The 19,787-nt window shown below is 39.7% G+C and overlaps 2 protein-coding genes across 2 annotated transcripts in view; one reads left to right on the top strand and one right to left on the bottom strand.

The window, feature by feature from the left end:
• IPPK (inositol-pentakisphosphate 2-kinase) overlaps window positions 1–9,861 on the top strand; it is a 176,474-nt gene extending 166,613 nt beyond the window's left edge. Inside the window, exons 11-13 of the mRNA XM_053721185.1 lie at window positions 4,373–4,475; window positions 5,505–5,584; window positions 5,931–9,861. Coding sequence (XP_053577160.1) covers window positions 4,373–4,475; window positions 5,505–5,584; window positions 5,931–6,114 — 367 coding nt within the window. The 3' untranslated portion in view covers window positions 6,115–9,861. The remainder of the gene's footprint in view (window positions 1–4,372; window positions 4,476–5,504; window positions 5,585–5,930) is intronic.
• LOC128636403 (centromere protein P-like) overlaps window positions 9,721–19,787 on the bottom strand; it is a 58,456-nt gene continuing 48,389 nt past the window's right edge. The window contains exons 3-4 of the mRNA XM_053689422.1: window positions 15,880–15,971; window positions 9,721–10,073 (exon numbers count right to left, since the gene is read on the bottom strand). Coding sequence (XP_053545397.1) covers window positions 9,946–10,073; window positions 15,880–15,971 — 220 coding nt within the window. The 3' untranslated portion in view covers window positions 9,721–9,945. The remainder of the gene's footprint in view (window positions 10,074–15,879; window positions 15,972–19,787) is intronic.

Here is a 19,787-nt window from a genome sequence, read left to right as displayed (position 1 = left end):
ACATGGGCCTTCAAGAACGAGGCTTCTGTTGATCAGATATGTAAGGCAGCGACTTGGTCTTCACTGCACACTTTTGCCAAATTTTACAAATTTGATACTTTTGCTTCTTCGGAGGCTATTTTTGGGAGAAAGGTTTTGCAAGCCGTGGTGCCTTCCGTTTAGGTAACCTGATTTGCTCCCTCCCTTCATCCGTGTCCTAAAGCTTTGGTATTGGTTCCCACAAGTAAGGATGACGCCGTGGACCGGACACACCAATGTTGGAGAAAACAGAATTTATGCTTACCTGATAAATTACTTTCTCCAACGGTGTGTCCGGTCCACGGCCCGCCCTGGTTTTTTAAGCAGGTCTGATGAATTATTTTCTCTAACTGCAGTCACCACGGTACCATATGGTTTCTCCTATATTTTTCCTCCTGTCCTTCGGTCGAATGACTGGGGTGGGCGGAGCCTAGGAGGGACTATATGGCCAGCTTTGCTGGGACTCTTTGCCATTTCCTGTTGGGGAAGAGATATTCCCACAAGTAAGGATGACGCCGTGGACCGGACACACCGTTGGAGAAAGTAATTTATCAGATAAGCATAAATTCTGTTTTTTATTAGCGTGCGTATGTATATACATTATAATATATATATATATATATATATATCTGTAGGTGTGTCATCCTTTTGGAATTAGCTGGATTTCTACATTGATTAGTCGTAAAATGTGCTCTGATCTTCATCTCCATCACAATTATAGACCTAATTATAAACATAATGTGACTAACTTACTTACAGACTTTCCTAATTTGTATTAAAGACATTGAGTAATTCACAGTTCAGGCTTGAAAAAGTAAGGGAACTCTTGCATTTAGTAACTTGTAGATCCTTTATTAGCAGCAACAACCTGCACCAAACATTTCCTGTAGCTGCCTATATGACTCACACATTGTTGAGGATTAAGTTTGGACCATTCCTCTCTACAAATTTTGATTGCACGTCCCTCTTCAGGTCATACCTCGGCATCTCTATTGGGCTCAGGACTCTGACTTGAACATTTAAAAGCACAAATCTTTTTCAGCCATTTTGATTTGCTTTCGCTCATTATCTTGCTGCCTCACCAAACCTCTCTTAAGCTTGAGGTCATGGACTGCTGCCCTGGCAATCTCCTGTAATTCCCCTGAATTAATTGTTCCCTCAATAACTGCAAGGCATCCAGGTGCTAAGGGAACAAAGCAGACCTTTGGGTTCTTTCTCGCCTCTTTCAGGATTGCCCGTCGCACTCTTGGAATGATCTTTGCAGGACACCCACTCCTAGGGAGAGTAGCAACAGTCCTATAATTTCTCCAATTGTAGTCAGTTTGTGTTCCCATAGATTATCACCCAGGTCTTTAGCAATGTTTTTCTAACCTTTTCCAGCTTTGTGCATTTCTGTGATGCATCTTCTAAGGCAGGGGTCGACCAATCTGTTAAAAATTTAGGAGCCAACAAGAATATAAGGAGCCAGACAGTGGTATTTGAAAATAGATATATGCGAAGAATAACCCAAAAAGTTAGGAGCCAGGTTTAACATTCTAGGAGCCAGTGGCTCTCTGGGTTTGTCGAGCCCTGTGAATGTTGTTGGGATCGAGGCATGGTTCACACAAACTAATCTTTGACGAGCAGAATTGTCAGTAACCAGGCTTTGTGTGCTCATGCACATCCCACACTTTTAATCTCTTTCCTATAATTTAACACCTGACTCTCAATAGCTTTTGGAGAATTCAGTAACACAGAGGTTCACCTTTTCCAGCCTGCACTGTGAATGATTACTCGAGGTCTTCAATAACATTTTGAAAAGTACAATTGTTTGTGTATTAGTCAGAATGCATTTGTCTATAATTGTGACTTGGATAAAGATCAGACCCCATTTTATGAGTAATCCATGCAGAAAGCCAGGTAATTCTAAAAAGTGGAGACTTTTTTTTTTTTTTTAAATCCCTTAGCCGCTTGGTAGCTGAGTGTTACTGAGCAGCCAGCCGGTAGTATGTGAGGAGGTGCAGTCACACTGAGCTCGATTTATCAATTCTTCTTTGTTCTCCTCAGCTCTTCTTTAGAGAAGCGCATTTGTGCACTCAAATTTATCAAAAATGTTTTTTTGGCGCTTCTCCATAGGAGATCCTAGCTATACAGCACAAGATTAGTTTAGCTATTGCACTCTGCAGGTTTCTTGTATAGCATTGCCACACTGCTGCAGGCACATAGTAGTCAGGCATGTGTATACACTACTGAACCAGGGGGAACTAGAGAAATGGGTAAATGTGATAATAGAACAAGTTTTGTTTTTAAATTGTAGACTCTATCACTTTTCCTGCCCCTTTAAGCCACACGACACTCAAAGCTGCAAAACTACAATCATGTTAGCACTTTATGTAACCCGTCAGTATTAGAAATAGGCAACCCCCCCTCCCAGCCTCGACACAATGTTACGTCCGCTACGCCAACTGCTCCCCCAGCTTCTGGACATTGGTGCATACGTGCGCTGTGCTCAACCAACCCTGAATTCCTGTGGTGGCGGAGCGACCCGCAAAAAATTGTTTGACCCCCCTGATTTAAAGGGACATGAAACCCATTTTTTCTTTCTTTCTGGATTCAAATAGAGCATACAATTTTTAAAAAAAGTTTCCAATTTGCTTCGTTCTCTTGTTCTTTGTTGGAGATATCTAGATAGGTAGTGTGCACATGCCTGAAGCACTATATGACAGAAAATAGTGCTCTTGCTAATGTAGTATTATGGTAATGCAGACACGTGCACACTCCTGAACTTATGTTCCTGATTTCCAACAAATGATAACAATAAAATGAAGAAACTTGGATAATAGAAGCAAATTGGAAAGTTGTTTAAAATAGTGTGTTCTATCTGAATCATGATAAGGTAATTACATACTCATACAAGTTTGTACCATGTGCAGTTCTTCATTACACCACTAGATGGCAGGAGTGTTTTACATTCTCTAACCGTTGCTTTTTGGTGACTCCTTATCTGTGTATAATTTATGTTAATACGACCTATTAGCTGTACACAAAGGCGGAATTATTTTGCAATCTAATAATCACATAGAAGCTGCGTCACTTGATTTAATTAGGTTGCATACTTTCCATGCTTAGTGTTTATGCTGTTGAATGATCGCGTTGCACAGAGGTAGCTATTAAAGGAACATTATTCAGTCGCTTGTTTTTTCATGTAACCCACTAGCTGCCATGGAGGTGTGCAAGACATTTCTAAACTGTAACAGCCAATGGTTAAAGGGATATGAACCCCCCCTCAAAAAAAAAAAAATATTGGGATTCAGACAGAACATATTATTTTGAAAATAGTTTCCAATTTACTACTTTTATCAAATTTACTACATTAACATTATATTCTGTGTTGAAGAGATACCTAGGTAGGCATCTGGAGCGCCACATGACAGGTAATAGTGCTGCCCTCTAGTGCGCTTGCTAATAGATAACATTTTTGTAAAACTGCTGCATATAATGCTGCAAAAATGGGACGGCTCCTAAGCATACCTCCCGTCCGTTCTCTGGGTAACTTTTGTTGAAAAGCAGGAAGAAAATTGATAAAAGAAGTAAATTAGAACGTTTTGGGTTTCACATCTCTTTAAAAAAAAACCTTTTTTAACTTCTCTAGCAGTGCTTCTGCCTCAGTGGACTGTTATACACTTTTGAACACTAGATGGCAGCAGTGTTTGTGCATTTGGTAACAAATGGCGCAGATGGTGGCCGTCAGCAGCATTCACCTCTTTTTGGAGCCGGATTTCTTCTTGTGCAACACACTAAGGTCTAGAACGGCACAGATATTAGTGTTGCACTTTTACAAGGAGAAATCTTTCTCTGAAAACCTCTGAATGCCGCAAGCAGCCGCCGCCCTCTCCATTAGTTTTATCACAAAGTACCCTGAATGCACATGCCTAGTACAATGTATAGCATTTTTTTCTCTTTGTATACTTTGTTAAAGGGATATGAAACTCAAAACATTTCAGACAGAGCAAGAAAATGTGATAAAATTACAAAGTATGCAGAAGATTGTTTTAATCCAAACCGCTTTTACTTTAATATTCTTTTTTGCTCTGAAACAATGTAAAGATGTTTGTTTGCTATTTCTCAGAGCTTTCACTGCAGCAGGGGAGTCTGGGTAATGTTACATAAATGAGTGTCCCATTTCCAGCATTAGTTTCAGACACGATTCCTTCGTGCCAGTGCAGCGCCATAAAGCTCGGCAAGATTAGGTAGCACCACAAGAGATATGTGGTCTAACAAGAGCGAAACGGCGGTCAGTAGATGATAAATGAATGATAAAAGAATTTCCAATACAAATTCCCAGATTTCCCTCAATGTAGCATTTGCTTTGCAGGAGCACTTTACTCCTGGATGGACCTTATAATGAAACCTTTTTTGAGAAGTTAAAAGACCTTTCTCTGGAAGACGATGGAAGTGTGGCGTACGCAGTGACAAAGGTAAGACCCTGGATGCCTTAATGTATTTGTACAAACCAAAGTGACCATAGCTGACTCAGCTTAAACCTGCCTCCGGTTATAAAGTGAGACCTTGTTTTATATAACAGCTGCTCATGCTCGCTGGGAGTAATCTGTGTAGGCCATGGCAACACATGAAGCAGGAGATTACTACAGACAATTGGTTAATACCATTAGACTAAAAGGCAGCCATTTAATTGGAGAAATTGTTCAGCAGCGCATCGCTTTACAAACTTTCACCTTTTTGAGATCTGATTTTATTCTCAACTAGATGGCTTTCTTTCATATAGGTGGCCGAGAGTCCATGAGCATGTTGCTGATGGGATATACATTCCTACCAGGAGGGGGCAAAGTTTCCCAAACCTCAAATGCCTATAAATACACCTGCCACCTCACTCATACCTCAGTTTAAACGTTGCCTCCTTAGGAGGTGGTGTAGCATGATGTGTTTGATTCTTCAGTGAAAGGCGCTTCTAAGCATTCTGAAGCCCAGTTCCCCTCAGAGTACAGTGTTTGTCAGAGGGAAATGAAGGAAGTATTGCCTGATGACACCATGTTTTTCTCTTATGGGTAAACTCCCTGACATACTCAGTGCCACAAGCTCCGCCTCTCCATACCGGATGCACCTCCCCCTTATTGTTTATTACAGTGGTGAGGATAACAAGGAAATCTAAACCATTTTCACCTTCTGTCATCTGAAACCAAAAGTTTTTGTTTTATTTTCCTAATTTTTACTGAACAATACTACAGAAGCACTTTTAATATAGAGGTGGTTACAGTAAAATGCATTGTGATTAATACAACTGCATAGCAATCACGTTCTGTAGAAAGTACTTGGCTGGATACGAATGATCTGGTCTGTATTCTCCTGCAGCTGTGGTCACTGTACAAAGGTTTAGTTGACAGTAATGTTAAATCTAGTAGGACTTTTGGAGCACTACAGAAACTTGCACTGTAAAGATGTATTTGATTTTTACTAAGCATCTCATGTCGCATATCTCCCCCTTACAGATTCAGCAGTACAGAGTAGCCATGACTGCCAAGGACTGCTCTATCATGATCGCACTTTCTCCCACCGTCCCCGATGAATGGTAAGATTGCTGTATTGCGTCTCATATTGTACTGCCATTTTAAGGGCATTTACTGTGACATATCGGAGGTCTGTTTTTTAAATTCTATAGTAATGATAATAAAAAGTTCATGTTATAAGTAATTGATTATAATTATCATATTTTATTTTTTAGCTAAATAACATGTTTATGAAGTAAATAAAGAATTATTATTATTTTCATACTGAAATGTTGGTAAGGTGTATATGATAACTGAGATGTGCCAGTTGCCCACATTGCGAGGGATATATGAGCTGCAAGTCATTATGGGAGTTATGAGGTTATTTTTTTTTTTTAATAGTTTTAACAACTTTTTTTCTAATTTCAGCTTTGATCCAAAATCTGTAATAAAGACCTCCAGATCAAGGTTACGGTATTCAGTTTCCATCTTGGACTTAGACCTGAAACCCTACGAAAACATCCCACACCAGTATAAGCGGGACCGTAAGATTGTTAGTCACTACCTGAAAAGCACCCAGGCCAGTCACACCACACATGTTCACAGCCAATGAGGACCTCACATTGCTGCTTCACAAAGTATAATGCTGCGTGTAGAGCGAGGACATGAACGCAATTTGCTGAGCTAGGAATGTCTGCTCATCTTGTCATCCACTGCATTTGAACTCCTCGCGCATGTATTTCTGTGATGGCCGAGCACTCCGAAGAACTCATAATGCCTTCACAGTCAGACCGTTATTATTGACTGTTTTATTACCTTTGGTCTGTGTAGATAATTATTTTATTTTTAATACCGAAAAGGGCAAAATCTGAGTAACTAGAAGCTGCCCTTTGTATTTATTCTGCTACTTTTCTAATGTGTACCCGAGATGCACGTATCTGCCTCTTTCTACAAGAGATACGTTTATTTTCTTGAAATAATGGCAGCATGTGGATAGTCTGATGTTTTGTTTGCTTTTAAACCAGAATTTCTGTCTGGAGTTTTAGAAAATGGCTGCTGAAATCTCACTGCAGATCAGTGCCTCCGGGTGTGTCTTGTTTTATGGAAGTGTCATTTGTTAACATTATAGATTTGAGAAGTCTGTGACAAGTCAAATACTTGAATCTGGTCAGATGGTGTCAGGAGTGATTGTTAAGCCTTAAACAGGGGGTATATAATGTGAATGTCTCCTCCTGACACCATTGTGCACACGACTAAAGAATACAGTTAGTGCTGTGCCTCTAATAGGCCGGGGATGCGCACTGGAGCCTGAGGCGTTGCAACCTATCTGAACTTAAAGAAACCCATATAGAATCTGTAATTTATAAGTCTGCTGGTTATGCCAAACTGTACAGGTGACTCACACGGAGGGCCTTGTAGTAGGTCGTTCTCTTGTTTATAAGAGAGGTCTGTGTGAGCTGTATAAAACCCAGGCTTACTTACTGTACAGGTGACTTGCACGGAGGGCCTTGTAGCATGTCTTTTTGTTGTGTATAAGAGAGGTTTGTGTTAGGCATACACAGGTTCTCATACAGACTACAGCATGGCAGTGAAATCTTTACAGCACCTCCGTATTCTGTGTTTGGCTAAAAAGCTTCTACTGGTTAACTGATGGTATAAACAGCTGGTATTGAGAAGAGGGGTGGTGTGGGTGTAATTAGCAGGAGTGCCACCCAGCATAGTGTAGTATGTCACATTGATACCATGTTAAACATTTTATCCTAAACTGTTTAGAATATTTGCGTGCTGGAGCCAATCGTGTAGCTCTGAATCTTGATAGAAGATCTGATCTAACCTTAAACTGCCTTATATAAGATTTATTTAAAGGGACATTAAGGTAAATGTTTATCTATGTATAGCGTATATCTGTGATTGAGCACTGCCGTGCAAGGGATCCGTATACAAAATAAAGGTTTTAAAATCATTTAACACTGACATTTTGTTAGCACAATTTACAAGGTGATATACACCCCCTAGAAAGGCCCCATGGAATCGATGAACCTGTTCTCCTTTGCTGTTGCCAATCAAGGACAGATGTAAATGGGCTTGTTCTATGAACCTAGCATGTTGCAGGGGTAGGTACATTTCACTATACTTACGTATTTTCAGAGACATTCTATAGCAAAAGCAGGTAAAACAATGTTTATTGCAATATTTTATTTTCCTTAAACATTATGGGTCTATTCACATTCATTTAGAAAAGCGCATCAAATGATTTATCTACGAACCTCCCCCATAGACATTAATGGTGTTTTTCTTTTGACCAAACCATTAGATGTTTTTTTTTTTTTTTATTTAAATTATTTTTTTATTTAAAGGATTGTCATTGGCTCTTGTATCGGTTATTATATTTGCAGTTACTGTCCCTTTAAGAGCACTGCACATGCACTAGGAAGCTGAATGTCCATATGAGGCATCTCATGAACTCAAGTCACTTGCAACCGTTCTGTTTTAATGGAGATTATAGATCCTGATAAGCCTGAACAAAACCAACTAAACAACATTACCAAGCGGCTACATTTAACCAGCTGGAAGATAAATAAAACAGGGACGTCGCAATGTAAAAGATAAAGTTATGGTCAAGCAGATTGTTTAATGGTTGATGTAAGAATAGTGAAGTAGTTGTTATGAGAGTTTATAATCCGTCCCAAAATATCTTGTTTTATGAGTTGTCCTTCACGTACTCATTTAGCAAAAAGTTCTGTCCTTCTCAAATATTACCGCTGGGTTTGTCTGTAAAACAGAACGTCAGTCAAGTCATGACATCCTCCCCTTATTACCGCTGGGTTTGTCAATAAAACAGAACGTCAGTCAAGTCATGACATCCTCCCCTTATTACCGCTGGGTTTGTCAATAAAACAGAACGTCAGTCAAGTCATGACATCCTCCCCTTATTACCGCTGGGTTTGTCAATAAAACAGAACGTCAGTCAAGTCATGACATCCTCCCCTTATTACCGCTGGGTTTGTCAATAAAACAGAACGTCAGTCAAGTAATGACATCCTCCCCTTATTAACGCTGGGTTTGTCTGTAAAACAACGTCAGTCAAGTCAGTCAAAGAAAGTCACTGTGTTCCGGTTGTCTCACCCGTGCCTACTGGGGGGCACTGATAATCACTTATTTCTTGTAGGGAAATCTACTTGCAATTTTTTTGGTTTATAATAAAAATGTGTTTATTTTTATCGGTGCTTCAAATAAATTTAACTCCATTTCTAGTAGACAGTGTCTCTGGTGCATAAAGCTGCAGATCCTTTTTATACACTGTTTTTAGTAGGAGTTATTTGACAGAACCACAAGTGTTTAGCGATTTAACCCTCCCCAATTGTGTTTGCAATTCACAGTACCATTTAGTCTGTGTTTACACCCCATTATGGACGTTCATTGCTACCATAGACATTGATAGCCACAGGCATCAAATATTAAAGGCATCTCTTACAGAAAAGCTCATGCATTTTGAACATTGTAAGTAAAAGGACCAGGCTTCACATCACATTGTTTCCTGCCTTTTAGCTTCATCTTGAGTGGAAAAATGCATATTATGCAAATAATCTTAAGGGTTGATTATATAATAAATGTTGATTTATTTGACATATCTCTTAAAAAAAAAATAAAAAAAATAATCTAGCTCCTCTATCTCTTGCTGGCTCCTTAAATGGACATGACATGCACATTTTTTTTCCATGATTCAGATATTAAAATTTTAAACATTTTTCAATTACTTATCTAATATGCTTCATTCTATTGTTATCCTTTGTTGAAGAAGCAGCAGTGCACTACTGCGCGCTAGCTGAACATATCTGGTGAGCCATTAACACGAGGCACATATGTGCACCCACCAATCAGCAGCTGTTGGACCTACCTAGGTTTTCTTTTCAACCAAGGATGCCAAAAGAACAAAGCAAATTAGATAATAGATGTAAATTGGAAAGTTGTTTAAAATTGCATGTTCTATCTGAATAACAAAATAAAAAATGTGGGTTTCATGTTCCTTAATGCAACACAAATGTATTAGCCCCTGGTTCTGTGTATATATCGGTAAGTATAGAAGCCCATTAGGGACAGAGAATTTAAGCAGACTTGAAAACTGTTACCAAGCAACGTGTTTCAGAAATAAAACAGTTTGTTCAGCATTAATATGTAAATCGTTTCTATGAAGATCAATTTCTGTAACTTTAAATAATTTGTATTTAAATAATTGTATTTATTTTCCATGTCATAATAAATTATATATAATGTGCCATAACTTGTACAATCAGCATAAGCGATTGGTTTATAAATGGAAGGACAACACTGTTTATACTCAATAAAATATTGTAACTTGTGCCTGTTGTATATTATTAAAGAAAAGAAAAAAACAAAAACACTATTCATTACGCAGATGTGTTCTGCCGATTGCTGGAGCATTTTATTCCTCGGTTAAACAAAAGACCCGCACAAGCTTCTCAATGGAGCCTTCAATTCCATAGACCTGCAGTAAATTTCGAAAACCTATAGAGGTATTCTGTAGGATTTTCATCTTATCGAAAGGTAAAGCTGCAAATGAAAAAATAGGGTTAGATATATACATCTTATCTAAGGTAAAGCTGGAGACAAAAAACACATATTATGCTTACCTGATAATTTTCTTTTCTTCAGATGGAAAGAGTTCACAGCTGCATTCATTACTTTTGGGAAATTAGAACCTGGCCACCAGGAGGAGGCAAAGACAACCCAGCCAAAGGCTTAAATACTCCTCCCACTCCCCTCATCCCCCAGTCATTCTGCCAAGGAACAGTAGAAGAAATATCAGGGTGAAAAGGTGCCAGAAAAACAAAAATTACAGCCCCCCTCCATAAAAGCATGGGCGGGGAGCTGTGGACTCTTTCCATCTGAAGAAAAGAAAATTATCAGGTAAGCATAATTTATGTTTTTCTTTATAAATGGAAAGAGTCCACAGCTGCATTCATTACTTTTGGGAAAACAATACCCAAGCTACAGAGCACACTGAATGCTAAAACGGGAGAGTACAAAAAGGCGGCCCATTCTGAGGGCACCAAGCTTGAAACCACAATCCCAGAAAAAATCCTGCTTCGTCCGAAGCCAGAATATATTTGAAAGGAAAACATGGCCCCAAGGACACTGACCCACAGATAGTCGATAAGCCGTACTAGAGTTTGCAAAACGGACGGAACTGAGCCAACACTCCTCCAGAAGATACCATCACCCAAAGGACGAACCTCAACCACACACCCCTTCATAGAAAGAGAGGCAATGGAAAATCCCAAAAAGGAGAGTACATGGAGGAGCAAGCAAGAATTCCTGGAACAGGGCACAATAAATCCAAAGAAAGTGGAAAGCCCCCAAAAAAATCTAACCACGCTTACAGGAGCCCCAAGGGTAAACCATGGAAAGCAACGCCCAGACCCAAAGATTACTGAACCACAAGGTTGAAGCGGAGAAACAAACTTCTCTGAAAATATCAGAGCAATCACCCAGAACAAACGACTGAACCCGTAGTCCCAAGTTGCCAGAAACTCAGAATACCGAAATATTCTCAGCAATATGTGCGTAATCGCCAGGGAAGCAACCTCTGAGCACCAAACGCAGCAGACATACCAAGATGACTGAAAAAAATGAGCACTTGCAGCCGAGAAAAGAGTAACATCCAGTCAGGTTATCCAAAGCCGCAAGGCCAACACACGTAGCCAAGAAACAAGGAGCCCAGAACCTCAAAAAAGGCTCATCTCCACAAACCGAGGAGACACAACTCATCTCAGATCCTAGTCCACACCGGACCAGCCCAAGCCACAGGTCTAAGACAGGGGAAAGGGTCTCAACCACCACCCCCCATAGAAAAAGGGCGGAAAAGGATGGCCCTAGACACCCCAACAGAGCTTGGAATCCTTCCAAAAGCACCTACAAACAGATACTTCGAAGAAAGATTCCTATAGAGATAGGTAGAAAAAGACAGAGGTCCTATGAAACTAGCCCGACACTCTATTGCAGACTACACAGGAGAACCTATAAAGCTAAGCGGAACTTTGCGGTCCAACATGGAACTGCAAAATCAAAGACAGAGCAATGCCAGAAAGTGAATCACTCTCTTAACAGGACAAACCACCTGTTCCACCCACCTGCACGCAGGATAGGGCAAACATCTTTCAGAGAGAGGAAACCTCACCTGTAAGAAACGCAAAATAATCCACCTCAAGGGAAGGGCACAGACAATGGACAGCACACACACTCACAAGGCCAAAGCCATAAGTAGAGCTGAACGAAAATTATCCAGGCTCCCCTGATGAACATGAAAAAAGGAACTTCCCAAAATGAAAGCATATACCATCAAGAGCAAAGCAGGCCATAAGGAGCCTAAGTACACAGAGCTCCTAGCTCAGCTGCTAGTAGGACAACTAGCAAGACCATAAAACATAACTTACTTTCCCTGGAGATTAAGCTTCTTATTCCGAACCTGACATCTAAAAGGAAGCCCGAGCCCTAGAATTGTTTAGACAATCACTACCCCAGGAAACACCATACCCCGTCTGAAGATAAAAACAGACTACACCGGGATGAAGACTAACCCGGACAATGGGTCAAAGACTCACACAAAAAATCCCAACCAAAGGGGGAAGAGATAACCCTTACAGATGTCCAACTCCAAGGAGCAATAGGGCACCCAGACCCGAAAAGATTCTAAGCTCAACAGGTGCACAATACCCACACTTCCATAACTGAGGTAAAACATCAGGGACAAAGTCACCTGAATAGCGAATCAATAAGGCTAGGCCTCATAATCTCAAAGTACAAAACCAGAGGACAACATCCAGGGAAGAGATTGCATAGCATCCCAAACCCAGAAACAACCCTTAGATATAGCTAGGATAAGTAAAATAGCCCATTATTCCAATAAGGAATTTCTAACTCCCAGTATAGGAAACCGCAAGGCCCTCCCATATGACGGGCTCAACCACTAAGGAGAAAAAATACCAAGACCAGAGATCTCGTCCCCCAAAATAGGAACAAGTCCAACAGCCCTGGAAAGGCAAGACCGCCCAAAACAGTGGCAAAGAGGCTCAAAACCTCCATCCTCAAGCCACGCGGGGAAGGAAAAAACAGTCAAATCCCGAAGAATCTGAACCTACGGAGTGTGACGGACTGAAACTCCAAGTCCCAGACCATCTCGAAGGCCGATGCGGACTGAACCGGTCTCCCATGCCCCACAGATCTTCTCAGAATGCTTAGTTGAAACTTGTAAAAACAAGATAATAAACAAATGCAAGCACTCGGCTCCAAAATCGGACCAGACAGGTGCCATGTGACCGAATTAGGCCTCAAGGCATAAGGAGCTGAACCTCAGCCCCTACTTGCAAGGCAGAATTAATCACTCCCAGGGAGGGAGAATAAACGATAGCGGACTTAACGTGTCCCCAGAACAACTTACTAGAAGTAACCAGTGTGATCACGAAAACGTGAGTATCGATTCCAGAAGGAAAATTCCCGAAGGAATATAAAACAAAAATCATCCTAACCGGATTAAAAAGAAAGAAAAGGCAACCCGTAGGTTAACATCCAATGAAAAACAGGCACACGCGCAGGACTAGCCCAACGGAACCCTGCCTGCCTAAGCTCAGATAGGAAAAAATACTCAAATCGGACTATAAGAAGATTACTTCATCCCCTTATAATTAATTCTGAGAGTTATTCGGAGAAGACCCAGAACCTCTATATCCTCCAACAACGCCAGAATGTGCCGTAGCAGAACACAAAGGCGCGCGAGTCTGTACCGAAAAGCACAGCACACCTCCACCGGAGCCTCAGGACCAGTCGCTCCCCCGGATAACTGAACGGGCCACCCCATGCCTAGGGAACCCGAGTTGACGGAACACGAACATAATCTTAAGCAGACATCTGAAAGCTGCAGATGTGCCAACGCCATAAGAATTTGAATACGGAAACGTGCCACAACAAACCACCCTGCAGGGAAGTATAAGCATAATCTGGGTCATCTGCACGTGTAGCAACAGTAAGTAGTAGGGAACTTGCCACTCGAGGGACAGAACCCCCAGAGGCGGATGGCTCAGCAACCCCTTGATTCCCCGGTCCCAAGGAATTGGTCCCACTAGAACGGCCTTCGGAACATAACTGACTGTCATGCGTCATCTGGGCCAGTTTGTATTCGTCACAAGAAGCAGAGACCACTTTAATTTCAACATCAGAGTCCTCCATAACTGGAATGAATACAAAAAGTCTGGACTAAATTAGACAAATAAATCTAAATGGCACCTTACTCCCCCAATGGCTGGGGCACTCACTACCTCCTAGCACCAGACACCAGAGGGCCAGAATCTTTCCATCACCACAGGGTCAGGAATGCGGAACTGGAGAGGCAAAAAAGTGACCACACCCGTTCACAAGGTAGGCCGTATCGTCCAAAAAAAGCGCGCCCGACCGCTAAGGCCGCGTCACTTCCAAGGCCTCAAGCCAAAGTAACACTACACATAAGCAGGTCATATCACATAATAAACATGATTAAACCCCCCACACCTGTTCAATAACCCCCCTTAGGAGATATTAACCCTTGATTCCAAGATACAAAAGGAGCCTCACTGAGACCCTGAATTAAAGTTAGTCCCGCAAGGTGTTAGCATCTCGGGAAAACATCTGTAATACATTACAATCATGAGAAAGTGAAATGAAACAATCTTACCGGAATCTACAAGTGTGACAGACTGTAGTGTCGCCTCTGCCATGGACTTGATGAGTTTCGCTGCCTGCTTCTCTCAACGCTGATTGCTGGTGGAGTTGTTAATGAGTTGGGATGGTTTTGCAGAAAGATTCCCCCTGCATCTCCAGACTCTGGCTGGGGTGTCTTTGCTTCCCCCTGGTGGCCAGGTTCTAATTTCCCAAAAGTAATGAATGCAACTGTGGACTCTTTCCATTTATGAAGAAAATATACTGTTAGATATATGCATCTTATCTAAGGTAAAGCTGCAGATGTAAGTATACTGTTAGATATATACATCTTATCTAAGGTAAAGCTACAGATGTAAGTATACTGTTAGATATATACATCTTATCTAAGGTAAAGCTGCAGAAGAAGTATACTGTTAGATATATACATCTTATCTAAGGTAAAGCTGGTCCTCTCTGCATCGGTTGCTTAGCAAAGCCTGAAAGCGGCGGGAAGTGATCACGATCGCTTCCAGCGCTTGATACTCAAGAGGATATGCCAGGCACGTCCTTGGTCGTTAACAACTGTTTTTTGAAGGACGTGCTTGGCACGTCCTCGGTCGTTAAGGGGTTAAAATTGTGTTCTCTATCTGAATAATGAAATAAAATGTATGTGAAGGCGATGCACACATTATACTTCACAAAAGTCTACTACTAGTTGCCACCTCAGCTATGTTTTCTTGACACTTATAAGTTACACATGCTGCAGGGTGTGCAGGGAGGAATATGAATAGTGCCTATAAATAGTGCTGTACAGAAACACAATACATGTTCCTCCCTGCACACCCTGCAGCATGTGTGACTTATAAGCGTCCAGGAAAACATGGCCTTATCTCAGTGCATTTTGGCAGTTCTTCACAACTAGACCGCGCTAGTTCATGTGTACCATATAGATAACATTGTGCTCACTCCTTTTGAGTTACTTATGAGTCAGCACCGGTGGGCTAAAATGCAAGTCCTTCAATAGAACTGAAATAAGTGGGAAGTCTGCAGAGGCTTAGATACAAGGTAATTACAGAGGTAAAAAGTAAATTAATAAAACCGTGTTGGTTATGTAAAACTGGGGAATGGGTAATAAAGGGATTATCCTTTAAAACAATAAACATTTTCAAATAGACTGTCCCTTTAAATATGAGTGGTAAAAATAGAGAGACTTTGGTTACAATACAATTTGCCCTTTTACAGCACTCACCTAACAGTTCCGTTTCAGAGCTGCGCATATTACATTCCTGGTGCCTATGCGCTCATGGAAAAAGTTTTGATTTACAATAAAATGAGGAACTGTCAGATGATCGTTATTCTTTAGTAAGTCTGATGAACACCAGGGGCTATTTTCTGGCCAAATAATATATTTAACTTGGCAGTTGTACAAGCGAGTGACTACTGCCCACCCAGTAACTTCAGACATATTTATTTTCTTATTGGTCGTCTTTATCCAGAAAACCCAAATCCCTAAATTCTGTTTTACACATTATCTTTGGTCACACCAGTTTCTCATGAAAAGTTTTGTTTTTCAATGCTCTTTATTTGTGATGATAATGAGTATATGCAAGATCTGTGTGACTTTTCTAAAACAATTATAATCTGATTGTCCATAAAGCTATAGTTGTACTAATAAATGCGTACTTACCTTGCTCTGGGATTTTGTTTAATAGATCAAAGACTGGAATCACAGCACCTTCCTCATTCACATTAATTTTCCACACAATCACCAACTCACACCTTCAACAAGAGAAACATGAGGTTACAGACGTACATGTTGGGAGAGGGGGTGTTCAAGATTAAAAAATAAAAAGTGGACACAATATTACCTGTAAAATGAGCATCTTTAATACAAACAATATGCCCTAATTTTGTGGAAACCCTTGATGATGGAAAAATCTAAATATTTGAATAATTTGATTGTTTTTGGAGTGATTAAATGTAAAAAAAAATTAATTTATTCTTACCTGATAAATTAATTTATTTCATGGTGGTGAGAGTCCACAATCCATTACTCCTGGGAACTAATACCCAAGCTGTGACCAACGAGTAATGAAACATTAAGGCTAGGATTTAAAAAAAACATTTTTTCACTGAAAAACTAAATCACAACCTCAAAAGAACCCAAAAAGGGCATAACTTATTAATGCAATTAAATTTAATGGAAACAGGAAAAAATAATTCAAACTGAGCCAACTGCCTGAAAGACTTTCCTACCAAAGGCTGCCTCAGAAGAAGCAAAAACATAAAAATAGTAGATTTAGTAAAAGTAGCTGCCTTGCAAATTTGGTCAACTGAAGACTCATTCTTAAAAGTCCCAGAAGTGGCAACTGATCTAGTAGAATGAGCAGTAAACCGTTAAGGTGGAGGCTGACTTGCCTCCAAGTAAGCCTTTATAGATCAGAAGTTTCAACCAAGAAGCCAAAAACAGCAGAAACTTTTTGCCTTTTCTTGGAACCAGAAAAGTGAACGAAAAAACGAAGTTTGTCTGAAATCCTTAGTAGCATCAACATAATAAATTAACGCTCTAACAACATCCAAGTTATGCAAAGCAGGGACAACAACTTCCCGACTGATATTGTCAGAAGACACAACCTTAGGCAAGAAATCTAATTTGGTTTGAGGACTGCCTTATACTGATGAAAAATAATATAAGGAAGATCCCATGAAAGAGCAGAAATAGTCAAAAGGAATAAAATCTTCCAAGAAAGAAGCTTAATATCCACTTTATGCATAGGCTCAAAAGGAGGAGTCTGCAAAAAAAAGATTAGCAATCTTCTTGTGGAATAGAACTGAAGAAGCTGAAATCTGACCTTCAAAGAATTGGTGCATAAACCCTTATCCAAACCATCTTGCAAAAATGGCAGAATCCTAGGAATTCTAAAATTATGCAACGAAAAAACATGATCCAAACACCAAAAAAATAAATGTCCTCCAAACCTTATGATAAAATTTCCTGTTCACAGGCTAACAAGCCTGTATGAGAGTCTTAATTACAGAATCAGAGAACATAGAGATTTCAGATCCAGATGGAAAAATGGACCTTGAGATAGGAGTTCTGGATGCAGAAGTGGCCAAGAAGGGCAACTAGACATCTGAACCAGATCTGCATACCAAACCCTGCTAGACCAAGCCAGAGCAATTAGAATCACGGATGTATTTTCTTGTCTGATTTTGGCAATCACTCTGGGAAGAAGAACTAGGGGTGGAAAAACATAAGCTAGTCAAAAAGACCATGGAACTAACAGAGCATACACAAACGCTCTGTGAGGATCCCTGGACCTCACACAGTACCTGGGAAGTTTATGTTTCAACCAAGAGGCAATCTGATCTCTCTCTACTTCAGAAATGAGACAATAACTGACCTGCCTAGGAAAGGGGGTCGCACATTCATGCAGACTTGGATGAGGGATTAGATTCTTGTACTGCTTAGACTTCTTCCAATTAGAACTTCCAGACGGAACCAGAGGAACCTTTATCTGAGAGGAGGAATCAGATTTCTGTGCCCTGTTCTAACGAAAGGGTTGAAAGTGATTAGTAGCTTTAGATTTACCTCAAGTGACAGTAGAGATAATAGAATCCAAAACCAGAACCAAAAGTCTCGATTTAGAAACTATATCAGCAGGCCAAGACTTTAAAAGGACAGAAAACCCAATTTTTTAAACAACTTTCCAATTTACTTCTATTATTTAATGTGCTTTATTATTTAGGAATCCTTTGAAAGTTCAATATTAAAAACTGGTAACGGATACATTTCCTTATACCTTGCAGAAGGATTAAAAGGAATACCTGGGCTAGCCCAATCTCTGGAAATAATTTTAGAGACCGCATCAGGGATAGGAAATATATTTGGTGATTTAGCCATAGGCTTAAAAACAGTATCTAAACGATTAACAGGCTTATCCCCATCAACTTTAAGATCTTTAATTTATAAAGTATCTAAAAAAATTTTTTTTTTAATCTTTATAATCCAACAGTGTAGACAGATTAAACAATTCGCATTTTCAATGCTCCTCGCAGGGTGTCTTGGATAAGTCAAAACAAACAAATCATGGCATATTCGTAACAATGTACAGAAACAATACAAATCACCCAGGTCCTTCTTGGACCATAATATAAATACAGTATAGGTCAGACAAATACTTGTTTGGCTGAGATACAAAGAAAAAAGATGAGTAGTCTAAATTATATGCATAAATATAACATTTTACTCCTTAAACCAGAATTCACTGTTGAGGTATTTTAAATTAAATAAAACAGAAAACACAACACACAAAGAAAAGAAAAAAAAAATATTCACTCCTCTTAAAATTTTTCTCTCCAGTAGACTGGAAAGGTATCAGATTGAATTAGTTGCAAAAAAAAAAAGCATGAATTACGAAACAGAAAAATTATATGTAACTGAGTTTCTATAGGCAATGACAGAATCACCTTGTCCCATTTAGCCAAAAAAGCCTTTATCTTATTTTCCATAAAGATCAGAGGATCATGCGGATCAATGATCATTTGATATCGCATATTTTGGCTAAAAGCTGATATAGACGGGGAGCCCTTATGTTTCCATGATTTAAGGATGGCATGCCTAGCAATCATTATTGTCCTATTGGTAAAATGCTTATTTTGAAGGGGGGGGCGGCTTAGTCAGAAAAAATATTTGTCTAGGACTTAATTTGATCTTTTTTTCGTAAGAAATTTATTCAGCCAATAAGCAACCTTATACCATAACTTTTTGTAATTTTGGGCAGGACCAAAAGACATGAATAATATCTGCGTTAGGCGCCGATCACCTAGTGCAGTGGTTAAATTGCTGGTTAGACCATTTAGACATAATATTTGGGGTGATCTATTCAGAAGTCTAACGTGATTCTCTCAATGAGCATAAACAAGTATACTTAGATATTGAAGAGAAGCTCTGTTTGAACTCTTCAAACTGAAGACCTCTTACATCTGCCAATCATTTATTATAGAACTTTTGAAGGTTAGGCTTAGCGAGTGCGGCAACAAGTAATCTATAAAGTGGGGCATGGATTTATTTAAAGATAAATACATTTAAAGATAATAAACTATATTATTTAAATATAGTTTATTAAAGGATAGGTAGTGTCTTATTTGTAAATATGCATAAAAGTTTTTTCTATTCAAGGAGTATTCTAGCAACAGTTCCTCGAAAGACCGTATTGTAAAAGAAGGAGTATCTATTAATTGATAAATAAAGTTTAGACCTTTCTAAGACCAGAGCCTGAAGACATTAGATTGAAGACCCGGTTCAAAAGCCGGGTTACCTATAATGGATAAGTATTTTATGCATACATTATCTAACTGTCATTTTTTATTTACTCTATGCCAGGCTTGGGTAATGTTGAATACAGTGAATTTTGGGAGTGCAAGTTTAAGGATTGATGCTTTTGATGCCTGTAATAATGCTTTTAAGGAATAAGGAGACACTATCCGCTAGATTTAGAGTTTTGTCGGTAAAGACCCACGTAGCTAACGCTGCTTTTTTTCCCAACGCACCCTTCAAACAACGCTGGTATTTAAAGTTGTCTGAGGGGCTGC

This window comes from Bombina bombina, chromosome 7, assembly GCF_027579735.1.
Source record: "Bombina bombina isolate aBomBom1 chromosome 7, aBomBom1.pri, whole genome shotgun sequence".
NCBI lineage: Eukaryota > Metazoa > Chordata > Amphibia > Anura > Bombinatoridae > Bombina > Bombina bombina.
The sequence above is the reverse complement of the archived record's forward strand: the minus strand, read 5'-3'. Positions and strand labels throughout refer to the sequence as shown.